Below are 3,723 nucleotides of genomic sequence, written 5' to 3'. Positions count from 1 at the left end.
AACTGTAACCCGGCGGATATTTGAAGCCATACGCGGCGGAAGAATTGAGAACCAGGAGAATCGTCGGAAGAAGTCAAAGCCGTTGGTTGAAGATAAGACAGAGCAGCTTGCTTAACGAGACGGTTACGAATCGAGATATCTCCGACGGATGATGAAATAACCGGAGAGCAGCTACCGTGAAAAATCATCGGTAAAGCGAGCGACGAGTTACTCGGAGAAGAAGAGGAGATGATATCTCTGAGAGACGTGTAGGCCACGAAAGAAGATGGTTTTGTGGTGATCAGGTCGTAGTCGAAGGAAGACGGCGGCGTTGAAGCGATGTCGAAAGGGATTTCTTGAGTGTTCGAAGTCGTCATGGTGGGGATGGATTTTGTACGGCGGAGTGGTGTTACCGGAGATTGTGACGGCGGAATAATCTCCATTAAAGTCTTCTTCTTCGTCTTCTCTTTTTGGGTTTATGTGAATATATGTGTGGCTGATTGGGTTTTGTTCTTCTTCTGAGTTCAATTATTGAAGTCTATGATTTGAACATTTGTCACTATCTTTGTGTGTGTATTTTATTTATTTTTTATTATTAAAGAGAGACGTTTACTTTCTTTTTATTTGTATTTTTTTCTGAATTATTGTTTTGGTTGGAAGAGAGACAAATTTATGAAAATATAAATTATCATTGTTTACTACTTTTTGTCCATTTTTCTATTTTTGATATGAGTTTCTCTTCAATTTTATAACATAAACAATTCAAGAGGGACAGATTTTTATAGTAAGATTTAAAGATGTGAATGTGAAGATTAGATGGGAAATATATTCGGATCCAACCAACCTAAAGAATCATTTATTTTTTCCTAATAATTAAGTTTAGTCTTTTTATATTTTGATTCATACATATCAGGAACCGTTCCGACTCACTATCACCTAAATCAATTTTTTACCAATGGTGCATAATCCCTCGAGGCAGTTATTTTTTATCAAGAGTTCATCAAGGTACTTAGTGTGTCAACCTTCTTTAACATGTGTCAGTTAAACCATTTATGCTGCTTCTATAGTTCTAGTTAGTTAGTGACTTAGTGTCATAACTCATAAGCTAAGGTCAATCCTGTAGAGGAATTGGGAAGCTCTTTATTAGTAAGTATCATAACCTAAGTTTAAACCTGAGTATTTGACCATAGCAGAATTAAGTCAATACTTTATTACTCCAATTCCATACAACCTTGAACCTTCTTTAACATGTGTTAAACCATTTTTTCCCCTAATGTACGCACTCAAAGAGCCACCGAAGGTCAATCCTGAAGCTAAAATTGGTAATCGACTTATTATAATGGTTTCAGGTGAAACTCTATGAGTGGGGAAAAAGGTATGTGATTCTATTTTTCTACCCACTGGACTTCACTTTTGTTTGCCCTACATTGTCACTTTGACAAGAGGTAGATTTAAAACTGAAACTCTAATCCTTTTGCAGTGAGATTTGGTGATGCAGATGACATCGCTAACTTGTGCACTAATCCTTTTGCGTGATGTTGTGATACCTGATTCCTCTGTTTTTTTGGTGGGACTGGACTGTAGGAGTGGAAGACTTCATGGACTTATTTGCTGAATTAATAGTGGGCTGAGGCGGTGAGGCCTGATAGTATTGCAGGAGCCCATTTGTTTTATGTTGGAAAACCCGACTCTGTTTGCTGCAGACAGAGAGAGTAGAACTTTCAAGCCCTATAGATTAAATCAATAACAGTAGTATATAAGTAGATGGGCAATGCACTGAGAGGCAGAGTATTTTTGACTATAGTTTGTGTGATTGTCTATGTTTTACTTTTATCTAGTTTGTGTGATTGTGTCTTTCACTTGAGCAAATAGTTTAGAATGCAATGCAAAGGCAGAGTATTTATTTTATCTTGGCAGAATAAATTAGAAAAAAATAGCCTGTGAGGTCTCTGGATTTGGATTATAACTTTATGAATAGTTTGTTTGATTAACTTAAGTGCTCAGAAAGCTAATGAAATTTCCATCTTTAGCCGACAACTAGTTTATGTTGTATATACGTATACGTTTAACTCGGAATATTCTCTATACTATTACTAATGGCCACAAATATATTATCGTATCACGTATGCGATTTATCTAGTGAAATAAAATAAAAAAATTGAATTATTCAAATAATGTACACATTAGGCAGAAGATGAACTAAAAAGATAATTATAGAATTAAAAAATATTCAAAAGAAAAGGATCGTTTTGTCATTTTCTTGAGATACAGAGCCCTATCCTTCTTTTTCCATTAAACCAAAATGTACAAAGACAAGTGGGGATGATGGGGTTTGGTACAGACGCGGTTAGCAGTTACCCACGTGGTTTATCCACTTCACACATTAACCTCCCCTACAAAATAACGTTATCAAAACGACCCCAATACTTTTTTTTATTTTTTGTCTTCTTTCCGACCTTTTCCTTTGGATGTTAAAAAGGTAAAAAACTTCAATTTCCGCTGTACACTGCTTTACTTTTACCAAAAAATAAACTCCCCCATAATGTTATCCTTTACGTAGCAACCTCCGAACCCGGTACATAACTGAGCCGGTCCACTTCATCCCAAACCAGTTTTGATGTTATCTCATCGAACTCCGGTTCGTATTCCTACATAACATTTTAGTGTACTAAAATGAGTCTAACAAATCACGAATTCGATGTCACTTCTATCAGAATGTAGTAAAATCATTCATACCTCGAGTTGTCGAACCAACTCTTTAGCGTTCGGTGCAGAGACGATGATTCTACGAGCCATTGGGGATATAAATCCTTCGTCCACAGCCTTATCTATAAACGTTAACAGCGAGTTGTAGTAACCATCCACGTTAAGAAGACCCACCTGTCATTAAATTATTGACCAAAAAATAATGTTAGACACCAAATATTTTTAAAAATGGTACTACTAGTATAAAAAAAAGATTACGACATCGGAAGCTTCCGGTCTCACAATCAGGGGTTATGTAGTCGTACGTCGTGACAACACATCGTTTTTTATATTCATGCAAATTATCATATTACATGCTTATAGAATGTGAACAATTAAACTAACATTTAAAATAAGAATAGTACAAAAAAAAAGTTAAGAGGTATAAAGAATCTCAAGAGGAATCTTGTTCCATGTGATTATTACGACGTACCATATGCTACCATTTGTATCTTTATACAGTCAAATTAAAATGAACATTTCTATATATAAAAACACTCTTGAAGGTTTTTTAATAAGAGAATAAATATTCAACAGGCATATTCCGGTCGTAACTCATAACAATAATGCAAAGCTCATATCATCACAATACAGTAAAACCTCTATAAATTAATAATTTGGGACTAAGACATTTTATTAATTTATAGTGATATTAATTTATCTATAAATTAATAATTATTATTTTATAGTGTAAATTAATAATTATTAATTTATAGATATATTTTTAATTGTTTATTTTTTAAAAAATTATGAATTGGAACAACTATAACAAAATAAGATTAAACTTTCGAATGTTATAAATTTTATGGTTTAGGAATTGAACTTGTAATATTTAAAAAGCACTATTTACAATAAATTATAAATATTATAGACAAATTGACTTATACACATCACATAAATTCAAATCTATGAATAATAATATCAATTCTCCTATTTTAATAATCTGTCAAATTATCAAATTGTAAATGATGCATATCTAAAAATTAAAACTTTAAATTT

At 33.3% G+C, this 3,723-nt stretch overlaps 2 protein-coding genes across 2 annotated transcripts in view; both read right to left on the bottom strand.

The window, feature by feature from the left end:
* LOC104709914 overlaps nucleotides 1–545 on the bottom strand; it is a 925-nt gene extending 380 nt beyond the window's left edge. The window contains exon 1 of the mRNA XM_010426455.2: nucleotides 4–545. Coding sequence (XP_010424757.1) covers nucleotides 4–422 — 419 coding nt within the window. The 5' untranslated portion in view covers nucleotides 423–545. The remainder of the gene's footprint in view (nucleotides 1–3) is intronic.
* LOC104708478 (cytokinin riboside 5'-monophosphate phosphoribohydrolase LOG7) overlaps nucleotides 2,207–3,723 on the bottom strand; it is a 6,652-nt gene continuing 5,135 nt past the window's right edge. Inside the window, exons 6-7 of the mRNA XM_010425058.2 lie at nucleotides 2,716–2,859; nucleotides 2,207–2,627 (exon numbers count right to left, since the gene is read on the bottom strand). Coding sequence (XP_010423360.1) covers nucleotides 2,532–2,627; nucleotides 2,716–2,859 — 240 coding nt within the window. The 3' untranslated portion in view covers nucleotides 2,207–2,531. The remainder of the gene's footprint in view (nucleotides 2,628–2,715; nucleotides 2,860–3,723) is intronic.

The sequence above is a fragment of the Camelina sativa genome, chromosome 8 (genome assembly GCF_000633955.1).
Source record: "Camelina sativa cultivar DH55 chromosome 8, Cs, whole genome shotgun sequence".
Lineage (NCBI taxonomy): Eukaryota > Viridiplantae > Streptophyta > Magnoliopsida > Brassicales > Brassicaceae > Camelina > Camelina sativa.
Note: the sequence above shows the minus strand (reverse complement) of the source record. Positions and strands in the feature narration are given on the sequence as shown.